Below are 18243 nucleotides of genomic sequence, written 5' to 3' on the forward strand. Positions count from 1 at the left end.
TCTTACTATATCCTCACAAATGAAGTAAAATCTTTCCAAAATGGAATAGGGAAGAAAGGCACGGGAGTAAATGCATTATCTGCAAAAATTGCAGTGAAACTCTTTTGGGCATCAAACTACAGGGTTGGGAGATGTGTCCCAGGCATCCGAGGTAGGCCTATTAGCACAAATGCTTGAGTGACCACAAAATGGCAGTCAATAGCTTTTAAATCCTGGATTGTAATAGATGGAAGCATTTCCTTGTATAATCTTTAGGCTCAGAGTGTGGAGGCTTATCAGAAGTTTACATGTATGGTAGGTTTACCACAGGAACTGTATTTCAAAAGATCAAGAGTACCAAGATCAACTCTTGTTCATGCTTGTGATGTTTCCCCTGATGTACCCTCCTGCTTTGCTGAACTTGCACTTTGATTCTTTTTTGCCTTTTTCCTGGGCTAAAACCCCTTATTGTTTCTCTTCCTTTCTTCCTGAAATTCAAGAGAATACTGAAATTCTTAGAGCTAAAAATTAGGGTTAGTTAAACCTGAGAAATTATGGCACGATCAACATAAGTGTCATTAAATATGTCTGTTGGAAAACATAATTCAGATGGATCAAAAAATACAACATAATACACACACATTCGTTAATTTACTTAAATCAGCCATGTCTATATGAACTGCTCATGTCTGACAGATTAGAAGACATCATGAGGCCGTATTCCTGCCTATAATCAAAAAACTAAAAACAAATCAGTTGCCATTGAGTTGGCTCTGACTCATGGCAACCCCAGGTTTTACAGAGTAGAACTGCGCTCCACACAGTCCGTGTTTGCACACTCAGCTTTCAGCTAGTGCTCAACCATTTGGGCCACATAGTGACTCCTCAGCTTAGAAGGAGTTATTATTTAGTTTGCATAATGCAGGTATTAGAGTTAAGTGGGATCTTGGAAATTTTCCAGTTGAGGCCTCTCATTTCAGAGATTCATAATTTGCTCAGAGTTGTGGAGCTAGACTCCTCCATCCCCAATATACACATACAGCTCAGGGCCCTTTTGACTTCCTCACATGAACAGTAATGTTCCATATTATGAAACCATCCCCAGGGCCAAATATATAACTTGGCCATCCACAGCTAAGCATCAGAACTAAAATGAAAAGCTGAAGTTTAAGTTAGAAAGTGTGACTGAATATAATAATTTGCTAGAAATATTTAGGGAAGGTTCTATTTTATTTAAGTACAAAGGCAAGCTACCACCTAATCTTTTTCTATGGTAAATGTTCCCTTTTTTATTATATATAATATCTGGTACCTCAAAATGTATTCATTAAGGAATGCTACTTAGTTAATAACTTTTTTCAACCTGACTTAAGCTTCACATTAACCTTTGGGTGATACTAAAGCCACCAGCAGTTAACCAAATTCAGTTAAACAGAGAAAGTTTCATTATCTAATATGACTAAAGGAATGCTAAGAGATGATTTATATACTGAGTTGTTCAGAGCATGTCCTTGAACAATTTTGTGACTGCTTATTTTTTTGTCATCCTTCTGACAGCTGCCAAAATTGTAATGCTTAATGATTCAATTTAAATTAACAAAAATGAATTCTTATGGAAAACATAATATCTACCTAGTACAAGGGAGCTGATTATATTGCTTTCATTCAAACAGAAGTTACTTATAATTCATTGACACCCGCTCATTACCAGGCTATGGGTTTTTGGCTATTCTTGTTTTTCTCCCTGAGCAAATGGAAAAATATCACTTTGTACAGGTGTTCATGCTATAGTGAATGGAGTAGTCAAAATACTGCAGTTTGATATGGAAATAGCCAAATTGGGTTTAAGTAACTAACTTTAGGGGCAAAGATATTTTGAGAATATCTAGTACTATACCCTTTCCAGTGAGTCAGCTCCAAACATTTGTCTTCAGTATGAATGTTAATAAATAGCTTAAAATGCACTGGAAATGAAACTAAAATAAAGAAATAATGACTTGTAGCAATGGTAAATCAGAGCAGAGTATGACATTTTATAGAAATGTTCAATGTTACGTATTTTAAAATCTTTAATTAAATCAATTACAGGAAAGGAGATGCAAAGTGTCAGAGTTTGAAATATAGGTAAATGTGTATTAGCGTGTAGAGAGAGTAAAGCATTGAATTTTAAATTACCTAAAAAAAGAAAAGTATCCCCACATTTGTCTTCTTTTTCTGTTAGAAAAGACTTCATTTATGGGCCATATGAGGCATTTGTTTTAAAGCTATTTAAAATGTGCAGCTTAATTAATTATTTTTACTCAGTGCTATCCTTGGGCAAAATAGTTCCAAGTGTGAGAATTCGTTAGCTCAATAGCCTCTGGGTTGGAATGCCTGCTTGAAAAATCACAGGAGTGACAACAAGTCAATTGGGTAATCATTTTAATAGCAGAAAGTAGTTATTAAGACAGCCCTCAAACAACATACAGCCTGAGAAATTGCTGGCCTCATGTAGACTCTCTTGTCTTTTGTTTTCTTAAAGACAATTCTACCCAGTTGGGGGAACTGGCCTCTCATTCTTTATGCCTTCTTCCATAGAGTGATCATCATCAGATCTAAAAAATAACCAATTTGAAGAAGAACAATAACTCAGAGGGTTCTATTTTTTTTTTTTTTTTTAATGAGATATCTTTTAAAAGCGCACCCAAGGTTGAATTCCTTTAACTTATAAATTTGGGTGATTAGTGGCTGTTGTAGTTTCTGTTGTTTTGCAAGTGTTACAGGGATTGGAAAGTCTAAAGCTTGAATGATTTGATCTCATGCAAAATACTCTGGTCATAAACACTGAGAAATAATTGTTAGTGAAAACTCTAAGACTGATCATTCTTTTTAACTTGATATTTTTTTACTACTTCTTTGAAAAGCACAGAATTTTATGTAAGAATAAAATTTCTCTAAAAGTAAATATACTATGGCATACTTTAAGAACAAAAACATATGCAAGTAATCTTTTCCCACATAGTGAGGTATCTGGCAAATTAGCATCATTTCATCTTTTCTTGAGATTATTGATGTAAATATATATATACATATATGGCTTCTAAGGGTTAAAGGAATTATCATTGCTTTGTTAAGAATATAAAATGAAAAGTTATTCATTCTCTTTATCCCAGCTTAATATATGTTGTGTCTTATCGTATATTACCCAAAAAAATCAATTCAGAAAAAAAAAAATGATGTGTAAAACTAGTTTCTTATAAAAACTATAATATGAATTCTTTAAATTTGAATTAAAGGATCACCACTGGATATATATCCATATATAAATACGTGCAAGATATTTACCTGTGTTTCATTGACTATGCAAAGGCATTCGACTGTGTGGGTCCTAAAAAAAAGGATGGGAATTCTGGAACACTTAATTGTGCTCATAAGGAACCTGTACATAGACCAAGACAGTCATTTCAACAGAACAAGAGGATATTGCATGGCTTAAAGTCAGGAAATGTGTGCATCAGGGTTGTATCCTTTCACCGTACTTATTCAATCTGTATGCTGAGCAAATAATCCAAGAAGCTAGATTATATGAAGAAGAACTCTGCAGTAGGATTGGAGGAAGACTAGCCATCAACCTGCGATATGCAGATGACACAACATTGCTGGCTGAAAGTAAAGAGGATTTGAAGCACTTACTGATGAAGATCAAAAACCACAGCCTTCAGTATGGATTACAACTCAACATAAAATAAAAATCCTCACAACTGAACCAACAAGCAACATCATAATAAATGGAGAAAACATTCAAGACATCGAGGATTTAATTTTACTTGGATTCACAATCAACATGCATGGAGGCAGCAGCCAAGAAATCAAATGACTTATTGCATTGCGCATAACTACTGCAAAAGACCTCTTTAAAGTGTTAAAGACAAAGATGTCACTCTGAGAACTAAGGTACACCTAACTCAAGCCATGATATTTTCAGTTGCCTCATATGTGTGTGAAAGCTGGGCACTGAGTAAAGAAGAATGAAGAAGAATTGATGCCATGAATTATTGTGTTGGTGAAAAATATTGAATATACCATGGACTGCCAGGAGAACAATCAGACCTGTTTTGGAAGAAGTATAGCCAGAATGCTCCTCAGAAGCCAGGACGGTGAGACTCTGTCTTACATGCTATCAGGAGGGACTGGTCCCTGGAGAAAGACATCATTCTTGGTAAAGCAGAGGTTCAGCGAAAAAGAGGAAAACTTCCAACAAGATAGATTGATGCAGAGGCAGCAATAATGAGCTCAAACATAGCAATGATTGTGAGAATAGCACAGGATCGGGCAGTGTTTTGTTTTGTTGTACATGGGGTCGCTATGGGTGGGAAGTGACTTGATGGCTCATAACAACAACATCAATATGTACACATATACCCGTTGCTGTCGAGTCGATTCTGACTTATAGCTACCTTAGAGGGCAGAGTAGAATTCCCCACAGGGTTTCCAACGAGCCACTGTTGGATTTGAATTGCTGACCTTCTGGTTAGCAGGCGAACTCTTAATCGTGCCACCAGAGTCCCTCATGTATACACATACGTTTGTAGAGATATAAATGTGTGTGTGTGTGTGTATGAGCCCTAGTGGCACAGTTGTTAAGTGCTTGGCTGCCAACTATAAGTTCCGTAGTTTGAACCCATGAGCCTCTCTTCGGGATAAAGATGTGGCAGTCTGCTTTAGTAAAGATTACAGCCTGGGAAACCTTATGGGACAGTTCTACTCTGTCCTATAGGGTTTCCATGAGTCAGAATCGACTCTGAGGCACATAACAACTATTTATAGATATATGCAAATATCTATATATGCATAATATATAACATTTATGTGATAAATAATTACAAGGAAATGGGGTAACTTTGCCATATCCTGGCTACTTTTATATCAGAATGGTGGGTGAAAAAAATTGTTTTTTCCTCGCTGTGCCTTAATTTTTCTAATAAAAAAATGAAACAAAAAAATTCTAGAGTAATACTATCTTTTTACATTGCAGGTAAATTACATAAATATTTCTTGAAAAACACACTTTTAGGAACGTACGACTAGGTCTCGTAGGATAGCAATGTTTCTGAATCATTTATTACTATTGGTTTTAAGTTAGGCTAAAAAAGCTGGAACTTGTCCAGCTTCTATCTGAAATACTTCCTCTGATCTTGGACACAAAAGAGACTTTCTCAAAGTCTATTTGGTGACTTGTTTTCTTTTTCGCTTTAATTAAAGTATATGCATGGTATGAAGTACCCGCCATTATGCTTATATTTGTGTCTCCGTCTTCAAAAACGGCACAGTTTAATTGAGGAAGAGTTATTGAAGCCAGGAATAAAGCAGTCTCAATTTTAAATACCTTAGAGCTTAGGTGTTTTGGAGGTTAGTTTGGTCTCTTCGTGGAGCCCTGGTTGGAGCAGTGGTTTCGAGCTCGGATGCTACCCAAAATGTCAACAGTTTGAATCCACCAGCCATTCCCTCGAATCCTATGCGGTAGTCCTACTTTGTCCTATAGGGTCCGTAAGAGTCAGAATTGACTCAACCGCAACGAATTTTTTTTTTTTTTTTTTTTGGTTTAGGGTCTCTTAGTAATGAATATCAAGTAGTTTTCACTGACTTTTTTTTCCTAACATGGAATACAAATCTTTAGACTGACTACATGAGTATTCATATTTTTCATGTTGCTTTTTGAATTTTATACACAGCAGTATTTAAAATGAACTTGATAAATGTGTTCCAAAACTGCCCCTAGTACTGCTTGGAAATAGCACTTGTATGATTTATTTGACTAAAATGTTATGAAATGCTAATAGAAATCCTCCTAGAAGCCAAAGGATCTCTCTTAACAGTCTAAGATGCTGTGGATGGAAGACAATCTATATTGTTGGAGTAAATAGAATACCTAAGGGATTATTAGTTTACTCCCAGGTTACAAAGAAGTTTAGGGAAAAAAAAAAAAAAAAAACTTTGGTTGGGGGCTCATGAAAAATTGGTAAACTAAAAAAAAAACAAAAACTAGAAAGCTTTAATTCATAAGATTTAAAGGATATAAAGAAAAATTATGTTGTAAATTTGTTCATCCACTCACAGCCCCTATGACCCAAGTCCAATCAACTGTATTAAAATATACTGTTCTTTGAAGAAAATTCTGCTCCAATGAAGGACCCCTTTCCTCACGGTTTTCCTCTGCGTGTTCCTCTGTGAAAAACACCTCCTCTCTTCCACCCACCCCACCCACTGCTTGTTTATTCATCCTTTCCTTGCTCAGGAAAATCTTCCCAGATGTCACACTAGAACACTTATCATTCATACACTCTCTTAGTAAGCATGTTTTCCTTCATCCTACTGATTTTTTAAAATATTTATTGGAAATTTAAAGCAGACCAAAATTTCAAAGTTTGGCTCATCTAAGAGGAAGGAGGAAAACTGTTGCAGGTGATCTTTTATATTCATAAAATATTTACTAGGACATAACATGTTATTTTTGAAGAAATAAAATGAAATAATATTAAAATAAACCTGTACACTTGCTAGGTATTAGCAATCTTTTTGAATTTTTAAAAGGATACAGATACATTTTCACATAAGTTTTATGATGCTCCAGTGTGTAGTTGTGTGAGTTTGGCGGTGGGTGGAGGTGAGGTGGAAATTGCTCGAATACAGCAAAGTGTTCTGCGCTTTGGTCCGTGTAATTTTTTCTAAGCATGGAAGAACATATGAAAGGACTCTCATCATTTTACAGTTTAAGGTGGATATTTTCCCCCATATATAAGTTTAGGGGTAGTTGCTTCTTTTATGTTAAAATTTATTTTACTAGTAAGAAAAGGAACTATAGAAGGCTCATGTGCCTGACACTTTTAGTCTTGGGCTTGTACCTCTATTAGGGAAAAACTGGACAATCATTTGCATAGAATTGAAATTACTGATATCTTCAAAAACCTGTACGGTGGGTAGAGGAGGAGAGAGATGAGTGATAGCCCCAATTCAATGCCAAATACTCCCATTGGGTTGCAATTTACAAGCCAGATGTGTTATAGCTTTTAGTGCTGCCAGACCAGAGGGCAGGTGCTTAGTCAGGTGCCTGGCAAAAGCCTCATGACTTGCGAGAAAACTTAAGCTACGGCTGGAGCTGGGCCTATCCTATGCCCTGATTGGGAGATAACCTTGAGACGGCCACAAGCTCCCCAATCTCTGTGTGAATTTGTGGAAGTTCTGAGAAATACAAGGGACATTGAAACTATCCCCTCTGAGAGTAAGTAGCAAAGGCACACCTAGCATGCCATCAGCTATTCCTATTACTGGGATGGCACCAGATGCAAAGTAGGGGAAAAAAGGAATCAGTGGCAGTTAAAGGAATATTTTGTTCTGTCCCCTCCCACCCTCCCTAACTGCCGCTACTCAACTTGCTAGAACTATTTTTCTCCTCTTATTCCCAAAATAATGTTATAATCAGAAAGATAGGCTGTAGTGGGCTTATCCCATCTTGGCTGGCACTTGCTTTTAAGTGGGTGCAAAAGCATATGATACCAATTTATAAAGAAAAAATTCAAAAATAATCAATAATTATAAGTATAATAAAATTATTTCTTTTCTTTCTTGTGTCTCTCTCTATTTTAAAATTTGTGCTCCCCAGAATGGGTCCCCAAATCAGCAGTGTCAGCATCACCTGGATGATGGGTGCATACTTGTTAGAAATTCAGAATTTTAGATTCCAGCCCTGCCCTGGTGGATCAGAATCTGAATTTTAACAAATTTCAATGTGATCTGTATGTACATTAATGTTTGAGAAGTACTGCTCTATGGAAAAGAAAGTATGCATGCAGAAAAAAAAAAAAGTAATTGCTTTCATAGGAGAGTAATTAGAGGTTGATTTGGAATGAATGAGGCCGGGTTAGGGAAATCAGGAAAATAACATTATTACTTAATAAAATTTAGGGCTGGATATAGGATATAAGAAAAATGGGACTTTTTAAAAACATTAGCCTCTTCTCAAAATTACCTGCTTTCTCCATATCATACCAGTTTTAGTAGTCAGTAAATGTTTTAATCCTGGAATCTATTAATCCCTAAGAAGGCAGTCTGTGATGCTGGGAATGAGTTGGTATTTGGAGACATCTAACCTTGTGATTAGCGACGTGAGCACTCCATGTAAATCCTGGCTCTGCTTTGTAATGTCTCTGGCCCTGTGGCCAAATTAGTTAATCTCCCTTAATTTTCTCATGCATGTAAGGGAGATTATATCTTCCTGATGGTTTTAGTAAAACATTTAGATTAGTGCTAGGCACATAGTAAGCATTTAGTAAATACATGCTATTTTAATTTGAAGTTAAACTTTGTATCAAATTCCAGCTCCCACATCAAGTACATGGTATCACTTTTGGCAAGTAGCAAAATCTCTCTAAGCTTCTACGTCTTCATATGTGTATAAAATTGGCAATAATCCCTGCTTGATGGAGTAATTTTAAGTATTAAATGATATAATATTTGTAAATACTTCTCATAGTGCCTTGTATTATCAATTCTCCTACTGGCTTTAATAATTCTATACATTTTTAATTTGTGTTTTAGTCTCCAAATATGTATTTTTTTCTCGTGACCATTCCTATGCATTCATCATTCCTGTAATATTTTCTCTTTTTTTCTGACTACAGAGAAATATAATCTAGTGAGATTCCTACTTTGAATATTAATACAAAAGCCAAAGAGTCAAATTGCTCTATGTCTTTCTATAAAACTGTTTCTATGTGGGTTTATTACTTTGATTTTTAAATTAAAAATTACTTTAGAATAATTCCATAGCAAAAATTACACAAATCAATTCCAAACTTAGCCCTGGCAGCTAAATGAACCAATACAAACTCATATTTAGAAAAATTTACAACTTTTAAAACATTTGCACAGATACCCTTACAACAATCCTGCGAAGTTTTGAAGTAGGTTTTTATCAGCCCCATCTTAGAGATGAACAAACTAAAAAACTCAGAAGAGTGAAGCATCTTCCCCAAATTCACTCTGCTAAGGAATAATGGAGCTGCCATTTGAATGCGGACATTCCAAGGCCCAGCTCTCCGCCCTTTCCGTTATACCACAGAGGTTCCTGAAATGGAGATAACGGAGTAAATGCTACAGTTCTGAATTAGATGTTGACTATCAGACACCCCCCCTTAGGAATTTGGTAGGTGCAAACCCCATTTTTTAGCCTCTTAATGTTTTCAGACATGTAATTTGTCCACAGTTGGGAGGCACAGACTTGTTCTAAATGAAATCAGACAAAATAAAACAACAAAATACATCAAATGCCTTTAAAGCTGTTCATGAAAGGTTTTTACTGCCTTGGGGGCAAATTCTTGTAGATTTCCTTGGCTTTTTTAAAGCTTATAGGTTTTTTACTTGTTTTATTTTATTTTAAATGTCTTCCAACACATTCCTGAAATTACGCTTTATCCTTTCATTACAAGAATAAATTCATATCAAGTTCTCTCTTTTAGGCAACTGAGCTCTTTATTCAACTAACACGGATATGTTCAAAGTTAAACTATTGTTCTGTTAAGGCACTGATTCCTTTCTTAAGGTGATGAGAGAGACTATTTGAATAGGTCATCTGTGGTTTAGGCTTTAAAGCAAAAATGAAATGAAGTAGCTAGACAAAAAATTGATCTCTGTTCTTCCAAATCTAGTTATAGTACATGTACTTAATATTACTTCTGGAAATATCTTTGAGAAAATTTATGGCCGTTATTTTTAAAAGCTCTTTTTAGGTGTAATTGAACACCTAATCACAGCACCAGCAGGGGTCCTAATAAACTGCAATATTACAATTTAAAGTTCATAAGTTTTGACATATATACACCCATGAATCCATCACAACAATCAAGATAATGAGTATACCCATGACCCCTAAAAATATCTTCATTTCCCTTTTTAATCCCTCCCTCTCGTACCCGCTTGCTACACTCTCTCCCCAGGAAGCAGTTGCTGCTTTTTGTCACTATAGACTAAATTTATATTTTCTATAAATTTATATAACTGATATCATACACAGTGTATTTTTTTTTTTTCTGTCTGGGTTCTTTACTCAGCATAATTATTCTGAAATTCATCCATGTTGTAGTATATATTAGTAGTTCTTTAAATTTCATTGCTGAATAGTATTCCATTGTATGACTATGCCACACTTTGTTTATCCATTCACCTGATGTATATTTGGTTTGTTTCTAATTTATAGCTATTATGAGGAAAACTGCTACGAACATTTGTGGATAAGCGTTTCTCTTGAGTAAACAGTTAGGAAGCATAAGGCTAAGTCATGGTAGCTATAAATTTAACTTTTAATGAAAACGCTTTCTTTTAAAGGCAATATTTTCCAAAGTGGTTGTACCATTTTTCATTTCCACCAGTTCCTCTATATCTTCACCAATACTTGGTTTGGTCAATCTTTTTAGTTTTAGCCATTCTAGGAGTTATATAGTGGTAACTTATTGTAATTTTAACATGTATTTGTCTTCGACTAAGGGTGTTTATCATCTTTTTATGTGCTTATTTGCTATGCATATATACCTACTTTTTGAAGTACCTTTTCAAAATTTTGTCCATTCTTTGAGATTTTTTATGTATTCTGAATATAAGTCCTTTGTTAGATCAATAATTTACAAATATGTTCTCATAATCACACTGTGTCTTTTTTCATTTTCTATTTGAAGAGCAGAAGTTTTAAATTTAGATGGAGTCCAATTTATCAATGTTTTTCAATGTATCGTGCTTTTGGTGTCATAACTAAGAAATCTTTGCTTAACTCAAGGTTATACAGATTTTTTTCTTATGTCTTATTTTAGAAATTTTATAGTTTCAAGTGTATATTTAGGTTTGTGATCTATTTTGAATTAATTTTTAATACAGTGTGAGGTATGAGGAGAAGTTCATTTTCTTTCCTTTTTTGTGCATATACATGTTCAGTTGTTCAAGAACCATTTAAAAAACATATATATTTTCATTGAGAAACATCTACAGGTTTTTTAAAAAATTAGTTATCCATGTGTTGTGGGTCTACTTCTGGACTCTCTTCTGCTTATCGATGTATTTGTTTATCCTTTTGCCAATACTGCACTGTCTTAATCACTCACTTCATAATAAGCATTGAAATAAAGCAGTGGTAGTCCTTGGATTTTATTCTTATTTTTTTTAAGTTGTTTTGGCCACTGTATGTCTTTGTATTTCCATATAAATCTTAGAATCAGCTTGCCAACTTCTATAAAATATCTGCAGGACATTTATCACTTGGAAACAAAATAACATCATAATAGCATTAAATCTGGCAAACCATTAATATGGTATCTCTATTTATTTAGGTCCTTGTTAATTTCTCTCTACAATATTTTATAGTTTTCAGAATCTTCCACATACATTATCAAATTCATCTCTAAGTCCTTCACACCCTTCATGCATATTGATGGTATTATAAAAGGTATTTGTAAAAACTCTGTTTCAAATGGATTTTTTGTAGCAATCTTGTAACCCGAAACCTTACAAAAATTTCTTAGTAGTTACAGTAGTTTGTTTTTTGTAGCTATTACAGGATATTTCTACATAGAGGATCATGTTATCTGGAAAGAAAGACAATCTGGCTTCTTTTTCCTAGTTAGGGTGTTTTCTTATTCCTTTATTCACTTTTTCTTCCCTGTTGTACAGGTTAGAAATTCTGTTACAATGTTAAGTAGAAGTAGTGAGAGCGAACAAACATCCTGTCTTGTTTCTAGTTTTATTTCCATTCATAGTTTTCTAATTTTTTTTTTTTTTAATGAATGGATGTTGGATTATGTCAACTATTTTTTTATTCACTTATTGAGATATATGTGTTTTCTTATTTATTCTGTTAATCTGATGAATTACAATAAATTTTAGAAAATATTAAATCCACCTGTGTTCTTTGAATAAATCCCACTTTGTCATGATGTTTTCTCCATTTTATTGATCTTCTCAAGCAATCTGTTATTGATTTCATTGATTTTTCTCTATTAGTTTTCTGTTTTCTAGTTCTGTAATTTTCATTTTGATCTTCATTTTTTCCTTTATTCTGTTTACTTTTGGTATAATTTGCTTTTCTTTTTCTAGGTGGCAGCTGAAGTCATATACTTAAGAGCTTTATTTTCTTTTCTTATATGGAAGTTGGAAAAAAAAGCTTTGCAGTTGAGTCAATTCCAATCCATAGTGGCCCGATAGCAACCTCATAGGACAGAGTAGAACTACCCCATAGGGTTTCCAAGGAGTGACTGGTGAATTTGAACTGCCAACCTTTTGGTCAGTACCTCAGCTCTTAACCACCGCGCTGAGTTGAGTGCTATAAAATTTCATATTCCATAAAAACTCCTGGGAGTCAGTTAAGTCACTTGGAAATAGTTTGACCCTTTTAGGTCTGGCTTTTAAGTTTTGCTTGACAGGACTAGGGGAGACTTAGGACTAGGGTTAATGATTTCCCACTGCTTAGAAGGGACCCTTCTGAGTATTCTACTCAGAGTGCTTTGAATGAAGGGTTTTGAGTCTGGTTGGTATAATAGGAACGATTCCTGAGTCTGTGTGAACTTGGACACTCTTTAAGTCTTTTGTAGGGCTCTTTCGCCAATCTGGAGTAGTATCTCATACACATGTAATGGTCAGTACTCTGCTGAATACTCCAGGGGGTATCTGCAGAACTTCAGTGCTCTTTCTCTGTTGTGTTCTTTCCTCTCTGCTCCAGTACTCTGCCCTGTGAGCTTTAGCCACATTGTCCTCCCATAACTCTCAGCCCCATCTCTTCTATATAGGAAGTTATCTGGGATCTGCCTGGGTTCCCCAGCCCTGTGCTGTTACCTGGAATTTCTCTCAGGCAATAAATTGCAGCCTCGTGGTACTCATCTCATTTGTTTCTTATCTCTCAGGAAGCACTGTCTTCCATTGTGTGATATTCAATGTGTTGGAAAGCCTTGCTACCTGTACATTGTCCAGTTTTTTAGTGGTTTTAGATGTGAGAGCAAATCTAGTCACTTTAGCTCCATCCTGATTGGAAAGGAAGTTTGGTATTTACTTAAAAAATTTTATCACCAGTACGGGGAGTACCTGACTTATGACATATTCAAGTTAAGACAAACCTCACTTATGACCCCCTGGTTTATTTTTTTGTTTGTTCATTTATTTTTGGTTTTCCATCTTATAGTTTGTAATATGTACTACATATAGTGTTGCAGTGGGTAATTTGCTGATATTATCATTCTTAGATGTTCACTAGCAGATGTATATGTAATGTTTCCAACCCCTAAAGACAAAGATTGGATTTATAAAGAAACTCATAATAAAAGGCACTAATAATGAAAACTAAAAAAAAAAAAAAAAAGAGAGAGATATTTGACTTACATTGAAACTGATTTATGATGGAGTCATCAGAACAGAGCCCCATCATAAGTCGAGGACTACTGGTATATATACATGTAGTTTAATCATTTATGCTATAAGCTTTCCGAAGAAAGAACCTGGATCTTATGGTTCTTTATTTCCATATATAGTTTTGAGAGCTTGGTGAGTGTTCCTTTTATATCTGGAGATTTCTTAATGTATATGAATAAAGGAAACCATGGTGGCATAGTGGTTAAATGCTATGGCTGCTAACCAACAGGTCAGCAGCTCATATTCACCAGGCGCTCCTTGGAACCTCTATGGGGCAGTTCTACTTTGTCCTATAGGGTTGCTACGAGTCGGAATTGACTCAACAGCAACGGTTTTTTTTTTTTTTTGTATACCAGTTGCCTTTGAGTTAGGGTATGACTGTGCTCACAGGCTATTTAATGTCTGATTATTTGAAAGTAGATCATGAGGCCTTTCTTACGAGGTGTCTCTGGGTGGACTTGAACCTCCAGCCTTTCAGTTAGCAGCCAAGAGTGTTAACCACTTACAGTACCCAGGTACTCCAAATGTCTATTTTCACAAGTAAATCTCATGTTCTGGCTTGGTGATTTTGACATACAATAATGAATAAACAATTGTTTATAAAAACTATCTCATTATTAAATGAAAGTATGCTTAAAATATTAACTTAATACCTTGCATACAATAAAGATGATTAAAACAGTTTAGGTAAACTTAAAAGCATATTATGACAATCCCTTTAGTTAAATGTTATTTCTATTAAGTCCAACTAATCTAAATCCCTTATTTTTTAAAGCCTTGGAAATATGAACAGCTGTATCTTTATTGTAAAAATGTGTTATTTTAACTTATTCCAGGTGATTGTCAAATCTGGGCCAGGGACTTTTCTCAGCCTAGCTGTTTATGATAATTATATCTTCTGGTCAGACTGGGGAAGAAGAGCTATCCTGCGTTCCAACAAGTACACAGGAGGAGATACAAAAGTTCTTCGTTCTGACATTCCACATCAGCCTATGGGAATCATAGCTGTGGCCAATGACACCAATAGCTGTAAGTTGCAATAGAAAGCACATTTCTTTCCTAATTGCATGATTTCTTGAAAAATGTAGCTATGTTTTCTAATAATACTTAGTTGGATTTTGTTTTCTTACAATTCCTTGGGATAGTGTTCAGAAGGTTACTATTTAACACATTTAAATGATCTAAAAGGGTTAAAGGCAACATCTATAGTGTTGAATTTATCGTCAGAGGAAAAATCTATTTTTAATTATTTTTTTCCTAGAATTTTGTTTCACTCACTCTCATCTCTTATATTTCTGAATATGCAAATCATGTTGCTTCCATGAAAATAATATTCCTTGATAAACAGCTTCTGCATGTCAGCTTAAAAATTCTTTAATCACTGGAACATCTAGAAAACTTGCAGTTTACAGTATCATTGTGGTATCTAGTGGCACTAGTTCATTTGATGCCATGACATCCTTGGCTAATGTGTTAGAAGATGGAGTCATTTCTGATACATGTTTTTCTAATGTACTTATCTTATGATGTTTAGATTTTCAAAACTCCTAAATCTTCCTTCTTTATGAGGTATCTTTGAGAGATTGAGGCAGTCTAAAAGTTTACCATTACTCTATATCTAGTGTAGAACAGGAACTCAATATAAAATGTTAACAATAAAGCCTCTTCATTACAGGTGAACTTTCTCCATGTGCATTATTGAATGGAGGTTGCCATGACCTATGCCTTTTAACGCCTAACGGGAGAGTCAATTGTTCATGCCGGGGGGACCGGATATTGCTAGATGACAACAGATGTGTGAGTAAGTAAAGAGAATCGAAATATGGTATGACATATCTGTTCAAAATGGCATATGTAGACATTGAAATGTTTCTAGTTTATTCATGAATTTGGACTCTCATCCAATATTAGAGGCTCAATTGTTTTGTCTCCATTCTGAAAGGGGCTCTACTTAATTATAGCACCATATGATAAATAATGACAATCAAAATGATGACAAATGCATCCTGATTGTGGACTGGAAAACCTCAGGGCTAACTAGAGGAGTGTCTGCACCCAGCAATGGGCTGAAAACTTGTAGTAATAACTTGGAGAATTCCATCAGTAGCAAAATTAATTAAAGCTAAAAGAAGCCAATATATGGGCAATGGATCACTAGCCTTGCAATAAAAGCAGTTGCAGTCAGTCACAGTATGTAAATGAGAGAGAATGGTTCATGCAGCTTATTTGTAATCATTTCCAAACTGTTAATTAAGAACGTAACATTGAAGCCCTGCATGATGTTTATACCTCCCAAAGGCCTTACAGCCTTTAATTAGTATGATTACAATACACACTTATTAACAGCTAAATTTCCAAAACAGTTTCCAAAATAAATAAGGGTTCAAATGTTCCAACATTGCCATGAAAGATTAGCAAGCAACATGAAAAGATTAATTTCCTGTAACTTTAAAACCTTTGGGGTGTAAGAAAGGTCAGAGAGAAGTCACACACTGGACACTGGTGAACTTACTCTCAGGATGTGTCAATGTTGGACACATTTTCCTGTCCTCGTCTATATCCACATCTCCTATGCGCTCATCTTGAAAAATTAATAGAGCTGAACATGTCTCCATCATAAAAATAAGTATCAGAAACTCTGAAGTATTTTTCTTATTTATCTTCAGTCTTCTGCTTTTCATCCAGCAGGAGAATCTTCTCCGCTTTCTACCTGCTCTTTATGTTAGTACAAGCCCTTGGACATTATTTTCTTTACCCTGAAAACAAAAGCAGAGACATATCTTCTCATTTTGCATATTGGTACCTCCAGCCAAATAAGTGCCTCTTAAGCAAAAGGCATAAAATTTGTTAAATAAACTGTGCCAATAATACAATAAGCACAAATAAAACAACATTAGAACAAATGATGAAATGACGCAATTGGTGAATGAATTTTAATTACAGCTAGCCAACTTCAATGATTTGGGCCTTGAATTCTCTTATTTCTCTGTCACCTGACTCATACCTAAATTGCTTCGGCAATTGCTTAAACTCTCTCTTTCAGTTTGCTTTGTGGTTTCAGCTGTAATGGTCTGAATCTGATGCCATCTGTAAGCCTGGAGTGTTAGCCAAGCATTCAAAACACTGATGTTTCATTTGCAGGTCACTACGGGGCTGCAGTAAAGTGATGTCTGCAGTCAGAACAGCAAGGTTTATTTGTATACAGTGGAGGCCTGTCTTTGCTGCAAAATAGATTTGATACAACTGTTTGCGCTAAGTCTCCTGCCTCTCTCTCTCTACAGGGGTTGGAGAGGTAACAAGCGCCCAGGGGCAATCTCTAAATTGAGCCCCCCACACCCAATTTTGAGGTGAATAACCATTGATAGCAGCAATGTGTCAGCAGAAATGCCTTTGCCCTTCTTACCTGGCTGCCTCAGTCAGGCGTCTTTCATATTTGTGGTGCCTGTAATGTTATCCCCTGCCTTGTCTAGTGCCCCTTGGACTTGCAGTGGAGGAGGGAGTGGGGAGTGCCTTTCTCTGCCTCACTCCCCACCCACACTCCTGCTTCTCCACTGAGGAGAAGGAATGAATCAGACTGAAAACTGTCCTTTTAGACAAGTACAGTTGTATTCACATGGAGTTGTAAAATGACTCTAGATTCCTCAGAGATGACAAACCTGTTGTAAAGCCATGCTGTATTCATTGTGCATTCATGTTGAAATCATTATGAGATTAAATCAGATAAAATAATTTGGGAATGTTGATAGACTCTTCAATAGTGATAGAATTTTGTTCAGTTTGTGAGCTAAAATGATGGTGTCCAGTAATATTAGCATACTTCATAACGCTTATTCATTTAAACTTAATATTTTTAGGTTCTTATTCTTTGTTAACTTCTCTAAAATGGCATTTCACTTTTGTTACTGATAATTTCATCTTACTTACTTCCAACAAGGGAAAAAAAAAAAAAAAACTTTTGGAAAGTGTTGCCATTATTGAAATAGTTAAATTTTCAGTACATGGCCCAGCAGACAGTTTTGAAAGTTAACACAGACTTTCTTATCAAATCCATCTTTGTAAAATGAGAATGATTCTGGTATAACTATAGCCACATCTGAATTAGACCATTCAGAGCTGTTAATGAATGTTAATGGCATTATTAAAGGGGTTAAAGGCCATTTAATAACACCCATTTGAGGTCAAAAGAAGGAAACTGTTATCATAGCTCTTTACAAAAGGATTAGGCAATTCCATTCAGCTCAACATTGCTAACCTTATCAACATCCATAGTATAAATGGGAATAGCAAATGTAATTACATAAACTAAGTATCTCATAGGACACTGAGAGGATAATTGAATAACATTTTTGTTTCTAGAAAAAAAAAAAGCAGAAAATACTCAATGCTATTTCATTGAATGGACATACCCACACAAGAAATGCGTTCATACAATGTTTGTTTTCTCGTGACGTTAAAAATAATAAAAAAAAAAGGATGAGTTTACCAGCCAGTAATATTTAGGTGTTTTTCTCCCAAAGGTGCCATGAGTATGAAGCAGTAAACATGGCATTCTCCATTTTAACAATTATTCATTGAAAATGGGAAAGTAAATAGATATGTTTAGAATAGACTAAACTGGGAACGTGAATAGACTCTACGGGGATGGATGAATTTTGTTCTCTTCATGATTTAAGTTGGATGTATCCAGTAATATTCATACCCTTCTGAACACTGAGTCCATTAAATTTAATAACATTTTTAGATTTTCAATTCTTTGTTATCTTCTCTAAAATGACATTCTGCCTTAGCTACTAACCAGTGAGGTGTACACTGCACCAAAAAAAAAAAAAAAAAAAAAAAAGAACT

General features: G+C 35.1%; 1 protein-coding gene across 1 annotated transcript in view; it reads left to right on the top strand.

Moving 5' to 3' along the window:
* Positions 1-18243, top strand: part of LRP1B (LDL receptor related protein 1B) — a 1749164-nt gene that overhangs the window by 1397630 nt on the left and 333291 nt on the right. Inside the window, exons 43-44 of the mRNA XM_064287257.1 lie at positions 14235-14427; positions 15074-15199. Of these exons, the coding sequence (XP_064143327.1) occupies positions 14235-14427; positions 15074-15199 (319 nt within the window). The remainder of the gene's footprint in view (positions 1-14234; positions 14428-15073; positions 15200-18243) is intronic.

The sequence above is a fragment of the Loxodonta africana genome, chromosome 6, assembly GCF_030014295.1.
Source record: "Loxodonta africana isolate mLoxAfr1 chromosome 6, mLoxAfr1.hap2, whole genome shotgun sequence".
Taxonomy (NCBI): Eukaryota; Metazoa; Chordata; class Mammalia; order Proboscidea; family Elephantidae; genus Loxodonta; species Loxodonta africana.